The 22308-nt window shown below is 35.4% G+C and overlaps 1 protein-coding gene across 1 annotated transcript in view; it reads left to right on the top strand.

The window, feature by feature from the left end:
- LOC150081954 (E3 ubiquitin-protein ligase SHPRH) overlaps positions 1-22308 on the top strand; it is a 504999-nt gene that overhangs the window by 102840 nt on the left and 379851 nt on the right. The window contains exon 6 of the mRNA XM_090380382.1: positions 19934-20165. Within this exon, the coding sequence (XP_090236508.1) occupies positions 19934-20165 (232 nt within the window). The remainder of the gene's footprint in view (positions 1-19933; positions 20166-22308) is intronic.

The following is a 22308-nucleotide window of genomic DNA, read 5'->3' as shown; positions in this document are numbered from 1 at the left end:
AGGCTGACTATCGGTCCTCTCTTGAACTCTGCTGGCTCTCATACAAATTTGGCTTATTCCCAGCATTATAGGAGGGATGCAATAAATTTTAATATTGCCAAAAAACAAGTTACTGCAAAAAGTTATAAATTTTTACAATTAATAAATTGTAAAAATGGTAGAATTTATTCACGAACAACATTATATCTCTTTTAATACAGAATACAGTTCCCTGAAAATTTAATCATTTATTTCTGTAATCCCCCCCCCCCCCCTTAAAATTACCACCAACTTTGATCAATATTGGATCACTCTTTTGTGGTATTCTTCTTTCTATTTCCTTTTGTGTGTATATTACATTCATAACATATAAATAAATGTATATTTTTCCATACTGTTAAAATCTTAACTTACAGGATCCTACAGGATACACACAAAGATTCTGCATTGTGTGTATGTTAGTTGATATTACCATAACCTAATTGAATGTACAGTTATTATATATATGTATTCACCAAAGCTATGATCTTATATTAGGTTGGGAAAATGAATTTTTTTTTTTTTTTTTTAATTATCAAACTTGTTAGTGTCTACTGCTTGTTTGCTCATCTTCAGTGATATAGATTTCTAGACAAGATTACATTTCTCCTGGGAATTACCCCAATTTTCAGTCTCTCTCTTGGCATAAGCACATAATTATTGCTTCACAAATGTACATCCAAAAAACTGGGTTTTCTCTGTCTTTCTTGGCATTACTTTTCTTTTAAACAACTACCCTCTTTGTACAAATCTCAGATCATCCCTACCATGGAATATCATTCCCACAAATAGAGTGGTGCCATCAAAACCTATCTAAACCTTCTAGACTCCATTCAAAACAGGGCAGTCAGGTTAGTTAATGTCCCATCTCTTTGCAAAATCTGCTCACTCTCTTGTCATTGAATTGGAATCTGTAATTTGCCCACTCTCTTCCAAAACTTTGTGGGCACAGTTTCAAATTGAGGAAAGATAGTTGTAGAATAGATGTGCAGAAATTTGCCTTTAGGCAGTGGGTAGTTGATTGGTGGAACAGGCTTCCATCTTTTGTTGTGGAAGCTAATAGCCTAAATCAGTCGAAACACGTACTGGAATCAGTCAGTATACATTCACTTGTCCAACTTCAAAATCACAGAACCAACATTTTCCTCTTCTAAATCTATCCTTTCTACTTCTGTTTTCTGGAACAACTTTCCTTCACATGTATTTCTCAAATTACAATCTACAGAAATTGAAGTCTAACGTCAGCAAGTATCTTCTGTTCTGCCTTTTCAACTTATAACCTGTACACAGTACTAAGTACTGTAGGTCTAATACTTTTTATGTTGGGGTAGGTAGGATTTATAAAACCATACAGGATCACTTTTTATGATGTGAGGTGTGGCTATTAAATAACGAGACTTGCAGTAAAATAAATATCTTAAATAACTGTCTTGGAAGAGAGAGTGGGTAAATTAGCTAAAAAAGTGGGAAGCTGACAAGACATGTGGGTTAACAGAAAGACTATAGTCAGTCAAATACCAACCCAGTACAACAGTGGTAACCAAAGACGTATTTTAGAACACTTATTGTCTTATTGTGTCCTGTCACAGATGTCCTGTCTAGCAGCTGATTACTAACTTGGTTCCACTCTTGTTGGCAGAAGTAAGACGTGGTTACCACGTGCTCAGGAACAACGCTCTTGGCAGTGGAGAATTGTAAAAATATTTCCTGGTCAAATCCCAGTTCCTGCTATTTCATGCTTGATAGAAAGACCAGAATAGGTCAAGGGCAAAACTGCATGAATCCATCCTGCCGATTATCAACAATGCAGGCAGATAGTGTAATGGCATGGGGAGTGATTTTGTTCAACAAATTAGGCCACTTTTATATACCAGTGGAACAACATTTGGATGCCACAGGTTATCTGGAAATTGTTGCAGACCAGTGCATTCCGTTATGGCTATAGTATATCCATCTGCGAATAGGTTTTTCTGACAGAATAGTGTGCGATGTCACATGACTAGAATTTTATATAACTCATTCCAGGAATGTGAGAATGAATTCAGTCTTTTTAAGTGGCTTCCCCAGTCAACAGGTCTCGAATCCATTTGAGCAACTAGGATGGGATGGATGAACTCTTTGTGAGTAGAGATCTGCAGCCATTCAGATTGTAACAACTGGGAGAAGCATTTGAGTCAAAAAAATAGACCAGCATCCATGTTCTTGACAACTTGTTGAAGCCATACCATGGTTAATATAGGCTATTCTGAGGGCTGGCGGGAACTAATTACTATTAGGTAGGTATACCTAATAAATTGGCCAATCTCTATATTTTAATACCACCTACCTACGCTGTTTTTCTCTGAAACTTTCATATTAAAAACCTGTTGTGCATTTTGCATGAAGATTTACTTGGGAGTTCAAAGTCATACTCATTTAAAGCTGCACAGCAGTATGCCAAATAGATGGAACCTTTCTAATCTTAACAAATTTGTCCAAGATCCTAAAAAAAAAAAAAAAAAAAAAAAAAAACAGATTTCTAGGCTAGGTACAACTATTTTATTCAAACTCTGCCCGAGTTGCATATATACCTTGATTATATTAAATTCACATAATGCAAACTTTTGAAACATCATTTTGTCAATATTATCAAACTCGAGAGTTTTTCTCATATGAAAATAAATACCCAGATAAGTTAAGCTGCTTAATGCCAGTTATCCACTGTAATTAATGAGAAGCATTCAGAGAAGTTATCATAGAAGCTACTAGGCTTTTCATACCAACCAACCAACTAAGAAATAATGTTCAAGGCTTAGAACTAAATAGATGTCAGACAAATTGATGAGACTTGTGGCAGAGGAAAAAATTCATTGGCTGCATATAAAGTATCAAGTCATTAGCATTAGTTGAGACATATGATGCAAGAAAGCAAGCTTATACAGCACCAACCAAAAAAACCAAAAAAAAAAAAAAAAAAACCTTCCCATTTCACTCATCCAGTCACTCCAAATGTTTGGCTAGTTCAACCTTAAATTTATTTAAGCTATCAACTTCCACAACAGATGGAAGTCTGTTCCAGCAATCAACTACCCGTTGGCTAGAGGCAAACTTCCACACATCTATTCTATAACTGTCTTTCCTCAGTTTGAATCTATACTCCCTCAGGTTCTTCATTTGAGCAAGCAGAAGTATCCGGTCAACATTGAGTCTGCTCAAACCATTCAAAGCCTTATACACCTCAGTCAGATCATATAGCAGTGTATAGTCTCCAGATTCTGCAACTTGCAGAACTTATGCCTTTCTTCGTAAGTGCACTCCTTTGTTCCTCTTACCAATTTTGTTGCCCTTCTCTGTACTCATTCTAGAAACTACATCATTCCTAAAATGAAGCCTCCAGACCTGTACTCAAGGTGTGGCCTGACCATTGCCTTATACAAAGGGATAATCACCTCCTTGTCTCTGCTAGCAAAATTCCTATATATCATTGACAAAACTACGTGACCTGCTCTGGCAGCTCGTCTGCACTGCTCAGAGAACTGCATTTCTGACTGCATAATACGCCAGGTCTTTTTCATTTTCCATCTCTCCGAGTGTAGTACTACACAGTTGGTACGTTTCTCTTGGGTTACTGTTACCCATATGCAGTACTTTGCATTTGTCAATGTTAAACTTCAGTTGCCACTTCTCACCCCGTCTGCCTAGCTTTTCTAGATCCTGTTGCAGTAGCATGCTGTCTTTACTGTCATTAACAACCCTGCCAACCTTTGTATCATCTGCAGACTTGGACATTAAGCCTTATATAACTTCATCGATATCATAGATAAATACACAAAACAACAATGGGCCCAGCACTGAACTCTGAGGGACTCCACTAGTAACATTAGTCCACGTAGAGCAGTGTCCGTTTATTACCACGCTCTGCCGCCTCCCACTCAACCATCCCTTTATCCATTGCAGAAACTTGCCCTTAATGCTATACTGCTCCAATTTGGACACCAGTCTTCCATGTGCAACAGTATCAAAATCTTTCTGAAATCCAAGTATATGATATCAAAATTATTTTTTGCATCCAGTTCCTTTGTGACCACATCAGATTGGTCAGACAAGACCTCCCTTTAACAAACCCCATGCTGAACTCTTACTGCAGTCTTGTTTAGGTGATCCTGTATCTCCTCTTCAACCAGACTCCATTATTTTCCCCAGAACAGGTCTATAATTATTTTTGTCTCCCTTTGCACTCCCTTCGTGAATCGGGGATACATTTACACATCTTCAGTCCATGGGGACCTCCCCTGACTCTAAGGATGATCCCATAATTAAGGCAAAGGGTTTGCTTACTTCCCTTGCTGCCTCCTTCAGTATAACTGGATAGATTTCATCTGCCTCAGGTGCCTTTTTTATATTTAACTTCAACAATTTCTCCTCTCAGTTATTACAAAATCACTCAGCTCCCTGTTAGAGTTTGATAAACTTCTGGCATTCCCCTCCCTGAATAACTCCTCATGTGAATGTAGATGCAAAATACTCTTTCAATTTGTCAGCTACCTGAGCAGGATCGTCAACAGTTGAACAGTCGATATGAAGTGGACCAATCGGATTCATCTCCTTCCTTCTAGAGTTTGGATAAGTAAAGAACTTTTTGCTGTTTTTCTTTGCATCTTTTGTCAAAGATTTGTTGTTATCTGCCTATGCCTGCCTAACCTCCTTCGTTACTTGATTACAGACCAGCTTATATCTACCATAGACTTCTCTCACCTGATAATTTATATCATCCCATGCATTTTTTCTTCTCTGCCACATGTCTCATTTGTTCATCTGGCATCCATTTACGTCTAAACCTTGAATAATATTTCTTAGTTGTTATGAAAAGCCTAGTAGCTTCCAAGATTAATTCTTTGAATGCTTGCCATTTAGAATATGCTCTTGGTAACTTCATTGAGAGACAGTTTATAGAATTTATAAACTGTCTCTCATACCAACATAGTCACCTTTACAAAAGCAAAATCTCTTCCCTTTGCCCCTGATTGTAGTTACATCTTTGAGTAAATTTCACATCAGCACACTGTGATCACTGCCATCTAGTGGTTTCTTTATCTGCAGATTCTTAACGCATGAAGAATCATTACTGATAATCAGATCAAGAGTATTACTCCCTCTGGTTGCCTCTCGAACATGCTGCTGTAGAAAACAATCATCCAATAAATCCACAAAAGCCTTGCTAGTGTGCGAGTGATCAACCCCACAAGTTCCGGTCAATATCTGGGAAGTTAAAATTGTCCATTATAAGACAGTCTGATTTACTGATCCACCCTATTTCTCTGTAGAATTGTTCGTTGTGCTCATCAGAATCATTAGACCTATAACAGACTCCTACCCTCATTTTTTCTTTCCCACTGCTTATGTCACACCAAACTGACTCAAAGAATTATGTCATGGCAATGAAATACCAGATTAGATGACAGTCGGATAAATCAAATCAATCTTCAAAAAAAGGTGATAGAAGTGATGTTCCAATTATAGAGGAATTTGCGTAATGAGTCCTGTTGCTAAGCTATTTGGAAAGGTGATAAAATCAAAACTGGAACAAGAGATTGTTATTTCTGAGGAACAGTGTGGCTTTTTGACTGGATGCTCATATATAGACCATTTATATACAACATTTATATATATATTTATATATATCTAAAGGAATGGGATCCTACTCCTGCAGTGAAAAAATGGTTAAGGATAAATCACTCAGCCGATGATGCTTGGATAAAAGCGAAGAAAATTGCAAGTGAGGACGCCAATCAAGAAGCAATATGGAAATATCTTAAATAACATTTTTATTGTTTTTTGTCAGGTATTATTTAATATTTTTTCATTAATATTTTAAAAAACTTTCTTATAACATAATCTAGTTTTGTGGACCTCTTTTATTGTTCTTATTTAAGTATTAAGTGCATGAAATAAACTACCTTTCTGTATATAGTGTTTAGCATTAGTAGAGGCATTTGATGCAAGAAAGCAAGCTTATGCAGCATCAGCCAAAAAAAAAAAAAAACCACTTCCACTTCACCCCTTCTCCGTTCGTTCGAAATACCTGTCCAGCTAAGCCTTAAACTTGTTTAGTCTATAAACTTCCACGACAAGGGATGGAAGTCTGTTCCACCAACCAACCAACCACCCACTGACAAAAGGAAAATTTCCGCACGTCTATCCTACATCTGTCTTTCCTCAATTGAATTTATGCCCTCTCAGGTGATTATTCTGAGCGAGAGGAAGAATCCCATCAGCATTGAGCATGCTCAAACCATTCAAGGCTTTATACACCTCTATCAGATCACCTCGCTGGTGCCTAGTCTCCAGACACTGTAATTTGCAAAACTTAAAACTTTCTTCGTAAGAGCACCCCTTTGTTCCATTCACTAATCTTGTTGCCCTTCTCTGTACTCGTTCCAGCAGCTCTACATCCTTCTTGAAATGAGGCCTCCAGACCTGTATACATACTCTAGGTGTGGCCTGACCAGTGCCTTATACAAGGGAATTATCACCTCCTTATCCCTGCTAGAAAAATTCCTATATATCATTGACAGTACACCATGAGCTACTTTTGCAGCCCATCTGCACTGCTCAGAGAACTTCATATCTGCCTGCACAACCACCCCCCAGGCCCCTTTCATTCTCTATCCCTGTCAGTGTAGTACCACAGAGTTGATACGTTGCTCTGGGGTTGCTGTTTCCCATGTGTAGTACTTTACATTTGTCAATGTTAAACTTCATTTTCCACCTCTCAGCCCATCTGCTCAACCTTTCCAGATTCTGTTGTAGCAGCATAGTGTCAGTAGTGTCCTTGACAACCCTGCCTACCTTTGTATCGTCTGCAAACTTTGACCTTAAGCTTGATATACCATCATCAATATCATTTATAAATACAGAAAACAATAATGGACCCAACACTGAGCCCTGAGGAACTCCACTAATAACATTAGTCCACGACGAGCAGTGTTCATTGATTACCACTCTCTGGCTTCTCCCCCTCAGCCCCACCCCTTTATCAGCAGCAATTTGCCTCCAATGCCACACTGCTCCAATTTGTGCACCAGTTTTCCATGTGCAACAGTATCAAAAGCCTTTCTAAGATCCAAGTATATAATATCAAAGTTATTCCCTGCATCCAGTTCCTTTGCGAATGCATCATAGTATCCAATCAAATTGGTTAGGCAAGACTTCTCCTTAACAAAACCATGCTGTGTCCGAGCTATAACTGAAGTCTTGTCTAAATGATCCTGCAGTGCTTCTTTAACTAGTGCCTCCATTAATTTTCCTGGAACAGAAGTTAAACTCACAGGTCTATAATTACTTGTGTCAGCCTTTGATCCTCCTTTGTGAATTGGGGTCACATTTGCACATCTCCAGTCTGTGGGTACCTCCCCTGAGTCCAAGGAAGCTCTCATAATTATGGCTAAGGGTTTGCTTACTTCCTCTGCTGCCTCCTTTAATATAACTGGATAGATCCCATCCACCCCGGGTGCCTTTCTTGTGTTCCAATCAAATTGGTTAGGCAAGACTTCTCCTTAACAAAACCATGCTGTGTCCGAGCTATAACTGAAGTCTTGTCTAAATGATCCTGCAGTGCTTCTTTAACTAGTGCCTCCATTAATTTTCCTGGAACAGAAGTTAAACTCACAGGTCTATAATTACTTGTGTCAGCCTTTGATCCTCCTTTGTGAATTGGGGTCACATTTGCACATCTCCAGTCTGTGGGTACCTCCCCTGAGTCCAAGGAAGCTCTCATAATTATGGCTAAGGGTTTGCTTACTTCCTCTGCTGCCTCCTTTAATATAACTGGATAGATCCCATCCACCCCGGGTGCCTTTCTTGTGTTTACCTTCAACAATTTCTCCTCCACTTTACTCTCAGTTATTACAAGATTCTCTAGCTTACTGCTAGAGTTGAATATACCTCTGGCTTTCCCCTCGCTAAATAACTCCTCATGTGTGAATGTCGATGCAAAATATTCATTTAGTTTGTTAGCTACCTGAGCAGGATCATCAACAGTTGACCCATCGATATCAAGTGGACCAATCTGATTCATCCCCCTTCCTTCTAGAGTTTACATAAGTAAAGAACTCTTTGCTGTTTTTCTTTGCATCCCTTGCCAAAGATTTCTCGTAATATGCCTTCGCCTGCCTAACCTCCTTGGTAACTTGGTTACAGATCAACTTGTATCTATCATAGGCTTCTGTGTCATGATAGATACAAGTTGATCTGTAACCAAGTTACCAAGGATTTTTTATACTTAGAATGGAAAAATTCCAGAACACAGTGCCCCTTTGAAAATCACGTCGAGAAGAAGAGGGGGAAAGCAGTGATGTACGGTTCGTAACTCCGCACACTCACTGCGTTCCCCCTCTTCTCAACAACTGCCCGTGGCAGATGTCATGCGACATAACAGTATGGCGGAACTGAAAAAACAACGAAATTAACGGCAATACAACAATTTTTTCGGAGCAGCAACCAAAATAATTATACGTAAAAATAACACACTAATTTGTTTTTCAAAACGAAAAAATAATAATGAGACGCAGTAAACGACCAATTTTCGGCAAATAACTCCCGAAGTCCCGTAAAAAAGGTAACCTAAAAACATAACCATTTTTCACTAAACACAAATGAAAGACAATTAAAAACTTAACTCCCATTTAATTTTTTTTTCGTCCAATGACTGGTTTTTGCTTGAATCCTTCCCGAAGTCGCGTAAAAACATAACCTTTTTTTGCTAAACAGAAACGAAAGTCAATTAACACGTGCAATAAACAATAAAATTGCTCTTTGCATAATTACAAAACGGCAACATAGAATTTTTTTTTTTTGAAAAGAACACAATGGACACAATACTAGGTTAATGATACGTGAAAATAACACAGAAATACAAATTAAACTAAACTCACCTCATCAGTGGAACGGGATAACGACACAAACTCAGGACCACGAGGCAATAAGTAGTATCAAAGCAATAAATAGCAGCTGAGCACCATACACAGTAGAAACCAGTATTCAAAAGAAAGAATACACAACTAATTTCGCATCTAGCACTCCAGTGACGTGTCACGTGACGTCTGTGTGAAACGAAGAGGGGATGCAGTCAGTAGGCGGGGTCACAACCTGTCAATCACTGCTTCCCCTGTTCTGACAGCCAATTATAAGGGGGCACCGTATATTGGCCCTTAGAACGGTCATTAGGGCAGCGAACCGGTTGTTAAATTATTTGAATCCCACCACTGCCCATAGGCCTGTTTGAGGATATAGCAATTGACATACAAAAATGTATTTGTGTATTTAAATTATAAAGTTTAAAATTAAATTAATAAAAATTGTAATTAAAAATGGATGAAAAGAAAAAAGGAGAGTGGAGCCCAAAAAAGAACAATGGAGAAAGCAAAAGAACAAGTAGTCAATAAATTACCTAAATTAGATCATTTCTTTACAAAACACAGTAATGAATTATGCCCAGAAGAAGGTAAAGAAAAGACCAGTATTGAATCAGAAAATGCAGAAAAGAATGCTGCTGGTGTAAACGTATCTGGATCATTTAAATCAAGCAGGGTGATCAAACGAAAACAATTTAATAATCATAGATATGCCTTTGTTGGAAATTAGTGTTGAACGCACTGCACTGTTTATTCTCTCAAGGGATCTTGAAGAATACATGGACATCAACATTTCCGATGAAACAAAAAGAAACATTATGCGTTTGTCACCTCAGATCCCTTGGAAATGGTCCTAAAGGACCATTTCCAAGGGATCCTGAACAACAAAATAGAAGTTTTAGTGACACGTACTACTATTCTACTTCAAAGTATGGTCCAGTTCCTTGTTTGTGGCTGTGCTACTCCAGACTAAGAGATTGGAAAAATCTATCTTTTCGGATAAAAACTTGGTGTTTCTCAACATCATATCGAGGCATGTGCTATACATGAAATATGGCAAAGAATGCAACGATTGATAAAGACCTTGAGGAACAAGTAAGAATCAGATCCTCATTTTGGAAAATGGTACTAGAACGGTTATTTGATAGCACTTATTTTGGCTAAAAATTCTTTAGCGTTTCGCGGTCATCAGAAAGGAATTTCGGAAGGTTACAATGACAATTTTTTATCGCAAGTCTGTTTACTTTCCTACTATAATGACGTAATGAAACAAATTATTTATAAGCCATCAGTTTCAGTAACTTATTTAAGCTCCATTATCCAAATGAGTTAATAGAATGTTTAGGTACCAAATTAACAAAAGAAAAGTTTACACTCAAAATTAATTCAGCACCATTCTATTCACTAATTTTGGATACTACTCAAGATCTCACAAAAAAAAAAAAAAATCAATTAAGTGTTACTGTATGACATGTTCACATAATTTGCAGCAAAAATGAAAAATCCAAAGATTTGGAAATTTGTGAAACATTTTTAGGATTCTATGACATGAATGATCATTCGGCAGAAATGATGATAGATAATATAATGAAACTATTACACAAACTAAATATTCCCATTGAAAAATGTTATGGCCAGGGATATGATGGGACTAATGCTGCGAGTTGGGTTTATAATGGTGTGTAGTCACGCATTAAAAGGATCCAATCATATGCAGAGTACATTCATTGTGCAAGTCACAATTTAAATTTAGTTATTAATGATAGCATGAATTGTTGTAATAACGTTTCATAATTTTTTGACATTCTTCAAATTTTGTATAATTTTTTTGGAAATAGTACAAAAAAAAGATGGGATCTTCTTTCTGAATTTACTGGGGAATCTGAAGTTACATTAAAAAAACTCAACCCCACTCCAATCCATCGTCTGCTAGATTACAGTCTATAACAGCCGTGAAAGTTCATTTTGCAGATATTAGCATTAGTAGAGGCATACGATGCAAGAAAGCAAGCAAGCTTATGCAACATCAGCCAAAAAAAAAACAAACAAAAAACAAACCCTCCCACTTCACCCCTCCGTTCATTCCAAATGCCTGTCCTGCTCAGCCTTAAATTTATTCAGGCTATCAACTTCCACAACAAAAGATGGAAGTCTGTTCCACCAATCAACCACCCGCTAGCTAAAGGCAAATTTCTGCACATCTATTCTACAACTGTCTTTCCTCAATTTGAATCTATACCCCCTCAGGTTCTTAATCTGAGCAAGAGGAAGAATCCCATCAGCATTCAGCTTGCTCAACCCATTCAAGGCCTTATACACTTCAATCAGATCACCTCACAGGCACGTACTCTCCAGGCACTGCAATTTGCAGAACTTAAGCCTTTCTTGGTAAGAGCACCCCTTTGTTCCCCTCACCAATCTTGTTGCCCTTCTTTGTACTCGTTCTAGCAATTTTACATCCTTCCTGAAATGAGGCCTCCAGACCTGTACACAGTACTCTAGGTGTGGTCTGACCATTGCATTGTACAACGGAATAATCACCTCCCTGTCCCTGCTAGCATAATTCCTATATATCATTGACAAGACTCCATGACCTGCTCTGGGAGCCCATCTGCACTGCTCAGCAAACTTCATATTTGACTGAACAATTTGCCCCAGGTCTTTTTCACTTTCCACTTCCCTGAGTGTAGTAACACACAGTTGGTACATTTCCCTTGGGTTATTATAAAAGCTTTGACAGAAATTAATCTTAAATTAACTAAAAAGCAGACTGAGATGAAGCACATAGAATAATGAAGCAAATGATGACATTTGATTTTATTTTCATTTGTATATTTTTGAATAACATGATGTGCAAAAATTAATTCTGCTTCAAAAACTCTACAGAAGCATGATGTAGACCTCGATGAATTTACTTCTGTATTGAACCGAGTCAGTAAAAATAAAAAAAAACATTTGAAATTCATACAAACAAATTAAATGCTAATCTGAGCAAATTGCCAAGGAGTTTGGGGTAGATCCCAAATTTGAAGACAAACGACAATGTAGAACTAAAGGACAGTACAATGAATTATCATCAGATTTTTTGTTTGATAATAGAGAATAATTTTTTTAAATCAGTGTTTTTTACTGTTTTAGACAAAATTATAATACAAATTAAAAATTGTTTGAATAGTATGAAGTTAGTAAAAAATTATTTTGCAATACTAGAACTGAAAAAAATAATATGTCAAATGCTGATATATTAAGTGAGTGTGAAAATCTCATAAAAAAAGTATTCATCTGTACTGTCTCTCTCTCTCTCTCTCTCTCTCTCTCTCTCTCTCTCTCTCTCTCTCCCCCCCTCCCCCCAACTGCCGATTCAATATTGTAATTTAATCACACTTATTAAACAAGATTTATCGGCAGACATGTCTATCAGATAATTTTTTAATATGACATTTCAGAAATTTTTACTTTATTTATGTTATTTTTTACCCTGCCAGCTGCCTCTGCCAAAAGAAGATCATTTAGTAAATTATGAATAATAAAAGAAATTCTATTGGTCAAAGTAGACTGTGCAGTCTTGCAATGTTGGCTATTGAGCATAAATATGCCAGTAAAATGGATTTTATTAATGATTTCGCAAATGTAATAGCACTAAAAGTAACATTTTAACCTTTTTTTGTAAATTTATAGTATTTTTTGTTTGTCAAATTGTATTTAATAAGTAGTATATTGTAATATTAATTTTCATATTTTTGATGTTTGTAAAATTAGAAATCATAAATAAAATACATATTTATGTTATTAAAATGATTTAATCTTTTTTTTTATATTATACCTAATTAAAATTTATTTAATGAAAATAAGGGTCCCAAAATGATTTCTTGCCTAAGGGCCCAAAAAACTTAGCTATGCCACTGGCTCAACCTGTAGTCCTTTTTCACTTTAATTACTATTTCATTATTACATTTTGATTATTAGTTTTTGTTTTTTTTTTATTTATTTATTATTAATTTTTTTAAAAATTTTATTTTATTTATTTTTTCTAATAAAAAAAATCACTTGTATAAATGATGTATTGTAAGATTTCTCTGGCTTTCTGTGTAAGGAATCACTATTGTTTACAATTTATGTTAATAAAGAATCTTATTATTATTATATTCCATTTGAATTCTTGATAGCATATTTTATACAAAAGAACCTGTAGGTTCTCGTACGTTTCCTTCATGTGTATGGGCCAGTGGTATAGATGGATACTTATTTCCATTATGGAGTGAAACTGCTTTGAAATTGATCTTGGATGGAATCATCAAAAAACCTCCACTGCTCAGGGATGTGCTCCACACGTAACTTTTTCATTAATTCCTGAAATTTTTACAATAAACCAAACCACCATTCTCGGAGCGATAGGTTATGTTAGATTTCCTCTTCCTATAAAAAGACACCCTTTTTAAGAAGATTCCACTGCTGAAGCCACAATCCTAGTAATTTATTTTTAATTAGTAATTGAGCCTTAGTTTTTGAGTGTCCAAATCTCTGACCAAATTGTTCAATTCTGCCTGAGTGATCAGATGTGGCTTTGCAGTATCAAGAGTTGAAAGAGTCTGTATCTGTTCTGGGTTCTGCATCTTCTGAAACTCCTTTTCCAATCCAGAATCAGAGTCAAGTCCAAGTTTCTGTTGGCTTTGGCACTAGCATTGTATTATTGTGAGGAACTGACCTTAGAGCAGAAGGTATATTGGGATACCCTACTTTATGCTTGGATTTCCCAGAAAAAACAGAAGTAGTAGTCATGCAAAAGTAACAATCGTTTATGTGGTCTCGAGGTTCCCGCCATATCACCGGAACAGCAGAAGGCATCGATTTATGACTACCTCTAAGCCAGCCTGTTAATGTCCTTGAACGTGAGCTACAGGAAATCTTTGGAGCCCATACTTTATCTTGATCTCTGATCGTATATCCCAAATAGAGTTCATAGGCTTTTCTCACAAATTGTGAGTGGTTTCTGCTGTAATTTTAATACCACTTCTCTGCAATTGTAGCAACAGCTATCAGGCTTATTTTGGCAAGAACGGGATGTATTTCATGTATAGTTGAGGTAAGTGCACATATGAACACAATTAGGATATTGTATATAGTAAACCCCCACTATTCGCAGGGGTTACGTTCCTGAGAAATGCCGCGAATACCGAAAACACGAATACTGAGTTATGGCTCCCATAGTAATAAAGGGGTTCCGTTCCAAAGTATGAAATATATAAGAAAAATTAGTCTGAAATTTTGTCTATGTATGTATTATACGTACCTTCATAATATGACTATGTACATAGACAGTACATAGTGAAATGCAAGCATATGGCATCGAAATGAAAATAAGAAACAATTTAATATTAAATGTAGTTTAATATTAAATTGTTTAATATTAAAAAACAATTTAATATTAAATAGAAATTTCAAACAAATCTTTCAAACCAGCGTCTTTGCTAGCTAAAAAACTTATCCCACCAGTGCTATCACCAGTTTCTCCAAAGTGTTGATGAAGGTGTTTTGCCTTTTCACGAATGATGAGTGAACTTAACGGAATTTTATTTTGAGTCTGGTCTTCTATCCACAGATTTAAAGCCTTTTCCATTTTTTCTAATCTAACATCATGAGTTACAGAGGAAATTTTTGAAGCAATTAGTGCGTTTTCACGGACACTACGGCGGATTTTTTCTTCTGATTTTTTGGTTGATCGTACCATTGACTCATTGATTTTATAATGTTTTGCCACTGAGGAGACACTTTCACCATTAGAAATTTTGTCTAATAACTCAATTTTATTCGCTAATGTACATACCTTCTTTGATCTTTTCACATTTCCCTTGTTATTCGTAGCCATATTTTTGTATGGGTTAGAAAAAACTTGTCCACAATAAAGTCACTTTCTTCAATTAACACACTCGAATAAGTCTGTTTTACACTGCAAAACGGTAGATTTATCACTTTTGTAAGCATATCAATTTATAAATTGATAAATTCATTCAATTTATAAGCATATAAATTAAAAGTAAATGACGAAACCTTCCATGACAAGTGCATAACACATACTGAACATAACATAACACATAACACATACTGAACAAGGATTAGCCAGAAACATCCACGCTCGCGATTTTGTCACCCTTCTCCCCCACCCACTGAGCGCTGTTTTGACCGTGAAAGATAATTTTAGCCACGTCCATGTTTTTTTATGGCGGAAAATATTCACGGCGCTTTAAAATTCACATTTTTTTAGGTTTCATTTTATATTAAATCAGCGACCACGAATACGTGATACCGCGAATAGCGGGGGTTTACTGTATTTTTATTTCTAATTTAAACACACAGTTCATGATTTACACTAATGCATGCAATACTTGTTTATAAACAGTAATTCACTAAAACATTGTTCACTTTGCGCACAACTTGCTCTGTGAAACTCATACACATTTTTAAATATGAAAATGCTTGCTTGGGGTAGAACCCACTAGTATATATATATACCAGTAGAAAAGTTGCTAGATGGCTCATAGTGTTTCTAGAGAATTATGTTGAAACTTCTAGAACCTTCCTGAAACATGTAGGCCTAACATAGCCGAGTGGTCAGGGGCACGAGCGTAGTAGCACATGCTCTTTGACTGGACCAGAGTTCAAGCCCACAACTACTAAATATGACTACTAATCCATTATTTTCCCCTGAACAGAAGTTAAAATAACAGATCTGTAATTACCCCCTTTGTGAATTGGGTATATATTTGCACATCTCCAGTCTGTACAGCATCCACATTTAATGAGTTAACCAAAACTTCAAATTCATTAATTTATTCACTATGCTCCTAGCATTAATTTACATCTGTTTTTGCTTTTAATAATTGTAACAGAACCCATGTATTTGTTTGTTTGATGATGATCCCCAGCAGGCCTTGAAATCCCTAACACTTTGCTTTCCAATGCTGCTGCATGTTTCAGTAGAAGCAATGCAAGAATCACTTACACATCTGCCTGCAGCTGTTAATATGTTAGTCTGCCTCTCCCCCCCTCCCTTGAGCTAGCAGTTTACCCATCCATCTAACACTACCTTAATACCACAGCAAATATTCTTTCACCCCTTTTATTTAAGTATATCCCTCTTTGTAAAAACAGTATCTCCTGTTAACAATTACAGAATAAACAGAAAAATTCTGCCTCATGCACCTTGCACAGTCTCTCTAAGTCAAATTGATTAGACAAGGCTCTCATCATGTATTCCTTTATATCCTGTTTTGGGCCAGATTTCAGGCTTTCAAATTTAATCCTAACTCGTAACTTCTTATTAGCATTTCCCTGTGTTTGTTAAGTAAATTCTCAGATCTATTTTTAATATTATTAGTACCAACATGTACAACAGTATTCCCTTTTGGGCCCTTAAAAGATGATAGCTACCCTACAGCTGTTTGATCATGAAAAAATAATTTCTGTAATAAATGATATTCAATTAAACTGCAATATTTTCATCAAATGAACTTAATCTTTATATGTGCTAGAGTATTGTTGCTATAGTTATATAGCTATAGTCATCTTATTCTCATATGTGAATAAACATCCATGTGATGTCCATATTCCAAGTAATTAAACTTAATGTTATATTTCAAGATAATACTATGCTTTGTCATTAGGCCTTAAAGATTCTGGAGATATCTATTAATACCAATATCAATATTTTATAAAGTAATACTGGACTGGTTTGATGGAGGGTTAGGAAGAAATGCAGCTTTTTACAGCATTTTTGAAAAGAACACTTTCGTGTCATCTAAAAAATACTTATTGGTATTAGAAAGTTAACTTGAGATGAGCAGTTTTAAGGAATGAAGACCACAGCTGAAAAAGAAGTATGAATTGATTTCATAAATATTGACTACTTCCTGTTGACTTCAGAAATCGGCTTGAAGTTTCATTTCTTGTATTCCTACATAGCTTTTTTTTTTTTTTTTTGGATATTCTTATTTTAGTCAGCAAAGAAGAGTGAATGACCACCAAGATGTTAAAAGGTAGAAAAAGGCAATGGGGAACGTGAATATGAAGTCAAGTTACTGCTTGTCTTCAGAAAGGGAGCTGTGGGATGTGATGCATAAAGAAATATCATGAAACGTTAGTTTAGAAAAAAATATCTAGAATTTATTCCAAGAAATCTGGTGAATTGGCCATATCCACTTTTATATTAATATTCTTATTTTGTTTTTTCTCTACTTTAATTGAGATTTTACCATTCCACTTAAAAAAATGAATTCATTATTATTTGCATAAATTAAATAAAATTTTGAAAATTAGAAAAATGTGTTTTTCTTTTTCTCAACTTGTGAAAAATCTTAATATGATACCAAAAAAAAAGGAGTAGGTGACAGTCACAGCTTATCACATTTAGGGAAGATAATACATTAGAATAGAAATCCTATTCTACAAGTTTCAATTTGCAGGCTTGTGCAAGTAATTTATCACATAGGAATAAAGGTTAATGATTTAATTTTGTAATAAATATTTTAGAAAAGTTAACTGTTCAAAAGTATTTGAGAATGCACGTTGTAATTATTAAGAGTTAGTACTGTGATCACACATTTAGATTACTAAATTTGTAATCATTGTATAACGTACATGCAGAGTAGTAATTTATTTTACCACAACATACATGCAAAGTAGTAATTTTACTTTACCTAGAGGTATGCTGGATTCTATGATTGACTTGTCTATGATATTTGAGATCCAAGTAAATCACAATGCCATGGAGGTGGGTATAAAGGGCAAAAATAACGTTCCAATATAATATTCAGTGGTTAGTTCATTTAATCAGTAAATTTCTTTCCTAGTGACATTTCTTATTTATATCACTTTTCAATTTTTCTATCAAAGAATCAAAAAGTTGTTAGGGAGCCAAAAAACATTTTGCATTGTTGGGTATGTCTAGATTTGATTACATATGGAGTAATAATTTACTTTACCACAATGTATATGCAAAGTAGTAATTTTACTTTACCTAGAGGTATGCTGGATTCTATGATTGACTTATCTATGATCGTATATTCCTTAAGTAATAAAAACACATGCAAAATGCTTTTATCCATTACCCTACTGGTTTAGTTGTTACATGCTTATAATATACAATGTCAGCAATGCTTGATTTATATTGCCAGCTAATCATTTGCATAAAGACATCTATTACTTGCTTAATTATGTATTTAAAAATGAACTCATTAAATTCTAGTTAATATCATGAACTCGAGTCCTATTTGGAACTTTTCAAATTTGATATACAATGCATCTTTTTAGATGCAAAGTCCGTATTATGCACAAACATGTATTCAACAAAAGTTTTGATAGTGTGTAGTAGATTTAAAAATTTTGAATTTCCCAGAGTTATATTATCCACAGCCTAATCTAATCATGTCATAATGTGATCCTGATTGACACTTGCAGAACACTGCATGAGGAAGCTGTAGCAAAGCCTTCTAATTTTACTTTGATGTGAGCTTTGCCTTAAGTAGCCTCAGGAAGCTATAGCAAGGTTTACAAAGAAAACAATTGCTGAAAATCATAATGTTATTATGATGGCTGGAGTTCACTCATTTTGCTTTCTAATGTTTGTGTGATATTAAATAGTAAAAAGATCAGTTGAATCCATTTGAAGCTAATTATGAAACACCTGAAGGTTGTTTGATAATTTAATATCTTTAATTTAAAGTTCTTTGTATTCGTTTTATAAAATGATAGTTAGATGAAATATAAAATAAGTATGTATTCTTAATGTGTTAATACATTATTAAGAATTTGTTCTTTTACAAAATTTTGAATTACTTTTAAGACTTTTAGGTATTTAAGTATTATTTAAATATTTCTAGATAAATATCCAATAATTTGGAATATCTGATACATCTTGCATTGCTGCAGTTCCATGGATACTATCTTCCATAGTGGTTGCACCATTTGTCACTTGTTTGGAGAGCTCTGAGTTTGAATCCCATTGGAAACTGGAGAAATTCTTAAATGCTTCTTCAGCTGGCTGTAATTAACCTGTCTCGTTTGGAGGGAGCAGTTCCCCCTCTCCTCAATTTATTCCATGCTTTTCAGCATATACCACGTGAAGATTGGTTCATGAATATACACACATAAATATAACAAAATGGAGCAATATGGCCTAAGATGCTGATGTTCTTGTTTATACTCCGGCACGACAACCAGGTCATTGGAGTTTACAATAAATCAATACAGACATTAATGGTATTAATGTTTGTATTTGTATTGAATAAGCAGTCAAGGGCTTGAACCCCCATCCACTCGAAGAGCACGTTCTACTGCACTCTCATTCTTGACCCATTGGTCTACGTCACGCTGGATTATGGACAACAATATTTCTGTAGTAAGTATACAAATTAGTACAGTACAAGGTTCCACTGTACATTATTTACCATCATTGAGTAAACAGGATGAGAATCAGAAAATGATGGGTATGAGTCTAACAAAAACAATACAAGTCTTGTTTACAATGACAAGAGGTGCTATGAGAGAAAAAATGTATAACTGGAGAAATCAGTAACCTGTTGACTTTCTAATATCGGCACACACACACACACACACACACACACACACACACACACACACACACACACACACACACACACACACACACACACACACACACACACACATTGCCGACCAGGCTAGCTGGGTGGGTAAAGTGCCTGCCTGGCAACCCAAAGGTCGCGGGTTCGATTCCCGCCTCGGGCTTGGATCAAAGTACTGCAAAAACCTTGGGAGGTGCATTATGGCCACAGAAGCCTGTGCCAACAACTACAAAAACACACACACACACACACACACACACATGCTTTATGTATTATGTATGTATATATATTTAAAAAAATTTATTCATTTAATTTTAATTTGTATTTGTGCACTAATTGTATAATAAAAAAATGTATAAATCTGCATAGCCTTAAAGGAAATATTTTACTTTGCATTCAAAATTAAAAGGAAGTTTTTCATTATAGGATCCTTTGCCATCACGGGGTACCTTAATTGTGTCACCAATGTCAATTAGTTACCAGTGGCAAGAAGAGATCGAAAAACATATCTCTCAAGGAGTTTTAAAAGTGTTAGTATATGGTGGAGTCCATAAAGGATTTATTCAACCACCCGATTTAGCGGACTATGATATAGTCCTAGTTACTTATGAAACTTTACGGAAGGAAATAAATTATGTGGATTTGCCCCATAGTAATAGTAAGTATTGTGGATGCTGCTTATTATTATCAATGGCTATTGATATTGGCTGCTTATTTTAATCAAGTTATGGAATTCCAAAAAAAAAAAATATAATAATAAATAAATAAAATGCAATTTAAAACCTGCAGTTTCCTTCACGTAATTAATAAAATAATTTTTTTCCATCTGTTGAAATTACAGTTTCTTGCACTTTTAAAGATACTCTCATACGCTGGTTACTGACTAGAGCCATGAATAGCTCCAGCAAGAGGTGGTATTCTGGAGAAGGTTGAGGTCAGATAAAATATCATTTCAAAACAAAACAGAACATAAAATATCATCACAAAACAGATTAGCAAACATTCATCTTCACCTCTCCCCCAAGGTTGAATTGTCTGCGAACAAGATCGTGTTATCATTTGCAAGGAAAAGAAGCAAAACAAATCCATGAGGAGATGAAAGCTGCATATAGGGAGGATTGTTCATCATATGAGATGGTAAAAAATTGGAAAACACGGTTTAGCTTTAGGTGGCCATGGTAATGTTCATTTGAGTAGTAAACATTACCGTGGGTCTGTTTGCACTGTAATGAGCGAGTTTTTGCACATGTCTAAGGTGGCAGCCCAATAGGTTCCAAAATTAATACCTGAAAATCTCCACAGGAAACAGTGTTCTACACAATTGTTGGAGTATTGATGTTGGAATATTGATTTTTTTATTATTATTATTTTTTTTTTTTTGATCAAATACTGATGATAAATGAATGCTGGGTATATCGCTATGACCTAGAAACAAAACAGATTAGCAAACAGTGGAAACATTCATCTTCACCCCTCCCCCAAGGTTGAATTGTCTGCGAACAAGGTCGTCTTATCATTACTCTGGGACCCTTATGGTATTATCTCTACAGATTACCTCATAAAAGACATCACTTGGAGTACTGCAGAAAACTTCTGGGAAATTTTCTAATAGAGGCTATCAAGTTGAAGAGAGGTGAAAATTATCCAAATGTGTCCAACTCCTAGCCAACAATGCTCTTGCTCACAAGGATGCTCTTACAATGAACTTTGCAATCGGGTGTGGTTTTAAAATCTGCAGCACTTACCTTATTCTCTTAACCTGTTACCTTCAAACTTCTTTCTCTTCCACAAAATGAAGAAACCGTTATGGGGCAGCAGATTTCAGACTGATGAAGAGGTAATTAATGAAGCAGAAGCCTGGTTTTCGGGGGAGAGGAAATGAGTTTTTATTTGCCAAGCAGAGTCAAGCAAATTATATTGAATCAATCTTGTCAGTCTGTTGCTACTGCAAATATTATCACAGAATGTTTAAAGAGTGAGAATTTCTAAACTAATGGGATAAGTATAATTCTTAAATTTTCTTTTGTGTGATTCAGTGGGTGTATAATTAATATTGCAGTGATTTTTAAATTTTATATAGTTCATTTACATATATAGTACATATACATATACATTGGCATTTAGAATATTAAAGATTAACTCATAACTTCATAGAATGTCTTCTACACCATACTCTTCAAATAATATTGATTAAAATAGTTGAAAACAATTTAAAATTTAAATGTGTTCCTCTCTCTATGCCCATGGATGACCTGACACCCCTGGGATCACAGCCATAGGCCACAACCCCACCTCAGACATATTAAACTGCCCACAAAACTCAGAGTGACTGAAGACATCATGTCAAATACAGAAAATCGAGAGTCTACTATACAGTAAACTCTCGACTTTCCAGGATAGATGGTAAAAAAAAAATCCCGAATAATCGATTTCCCGGTTAAACCAAAAATATATAAGTCCCCGACATACACGAGAGAGGACTTCTTACATAAGTTGAGATTTACATAACTCGGGAATGACTAATATATTGCTACTATATTATTTTTGACAAATCTGAATTCAGTGCGATACTTGTTAATGTTTGACCATTTTCGTACATCCTTATTATTTTAATTTTCTGATCCAAATCAATCACTTTCCTTTTGTTGGTAGATTTAGTAGTACCGTTGTCACTTATTCTCTTAGTCGGCACCATGATAACGATCAAAATGAAATTTTCTGTAATTTTCTTCACAGGGTTAAGGCAAAAACTCACTGTTATCACTCCATGCGAGCTCACATTTTACTAAAGCACATTTCTG

This window comes from Mastigoproctus giganteus, chromosome 8, assembly GCF_048544385.1.
Source record: "Mastigoproctus giganteus isolate SK-2022 chromosome 8, ASM4854438v1, whole genome shotgun sequence".
NCBI lineage: Eukaryota > Metazoa > Arthropoda > Arachnida > Uropygi > Thelyphonidae > Mastigoproctus > Mastigoproctus giganteus.
This window is presented reverse-complemented; position numbering and strand designations above follow the sequence as displayed.